Source organism: Nematolebias whitei, chromosome 3 (genome assembly GCF_014905685.2).
Source record: "Nematolebias whitei isolate Nwh7 chromosome 3, NemWhi1, whole genome shotgun sequence".
Classification (NCBI taxonomy): Eukaryota; Metazoa; Chordata; class Actinopteri; order Cyprinodontiformes; family Rivulidae; genus Nematolebias; species Nematolebias whitei.
The window spans coordinates 2,071,635-2,072,669 of record NC_056500.1 but is presented as its reverse complement, the minus strand read 5'-3'; the positions used below and the strand labels follow the sequence as shown (position 1 = coordinate 2,072,669).

The 1,035-nt window shown below is 41.0% G+C and overlaps 1 protein-coding gene across 1 annotated transcript in view; it reads left to right on the top strand.

Moving 5' to 3' along the window:
• Positions 1 to 777, top strand: part of LOC119407602 (mitotic spindle positioning) — a 15,436-nt gene extending 14,659 nt beyond the window's left edge. The window contains exon 5 of the mRNA XM_037674424.1: positions 84 to 777. Within this exon, the coding sequence (XP_037530352.1) occupies positions 84 to 164 (81 nt within the window). The 3' untranslated portion in view covers positions 165 to 777. The remainder of the gene's footprint in view (positions 1 to 83) is intronic.
• The last annotated feature ends 258 nt before the right edge of the window (positions 778 to 1,035 follow it).

Below are 1,035 nucleotides of genomic sequence, written 5' to 3'. Positions count from 1 at the left end.
CACACACACACACACACACACACACACACACACACACACACACACACTTTTCTTCTTGACTTTGTGCCTTTGGCCTGTTTCAGGTTGTGGAGTCGACCCGAGTCGTTCGTCACAAGAACCAGCGAGCTCTGCGCTGGGAGGCTGGCCTGTTTGCCAACCATTAGAACTGGAGACCAGCAGGACCAGGACCAGATATGGCTTCAGAACTTAAAGGGACCTGGCAGAGAGGTCCATCCTGAGGAGAGTCCATTCAGCAGCAGGACAGTGTCCATCATCAGCCCAGATCAGGGACACATGGACACATGAGCCATGACCCTGATCTGAAGACCCAGTCAGCTCTCGGCTGCAGGAATGATGCTCAGAGACGATCCAGCCACGTGCTTTTATTTTGATACAGAGTGACAGGAAGCTTTTACCCCAGACTTTTAATTTTGTCAGTTTTAGTAGTTTTTTTTTTCTAGACAGACTTGTAGCGTTCTAAGATAGTTAATTTAAAAGTATAAATTACTGACTCAAATAGTTTTGATAAAAATGAATGAATGCTTATTAAACTTACCCAAACGAGTTTACAGTTGTTTATGATGTAAATCTGTGCATAGTCTTCCATTAGGGAGAATAATTTTCATTTTTTGTTTTCAAATGAAAATACTAAGATCAGTTTGTTTTCTGTATACAGCACATTTAATAACAGCTGATGTACACAACAATAAATTGTAAGAAGATGTTGCCAAACACAAAAGACAACAAAGATAATATGTTGGGAATCACCTTAAATTAAGAACATATAAATAAATGACAGAGCACTGTCTTTTTTGTCACCGTTTGAATTGTATATGTTGATTTATATGGAATGAGGCTTTTTCTGGACTCTTATGGAATGATGACTTACAGCAGCACAAAACGTCATGTGTGGCTTCAACATGTAAACGGAACAGAGTGATGTATGGAGCTCCTCACAAGATGGCTGCCACAAATTACACCTAGCACCATCAACGGCCGTCCCAGTGGTTCAGCAGACCTAAACTGACTTTATGT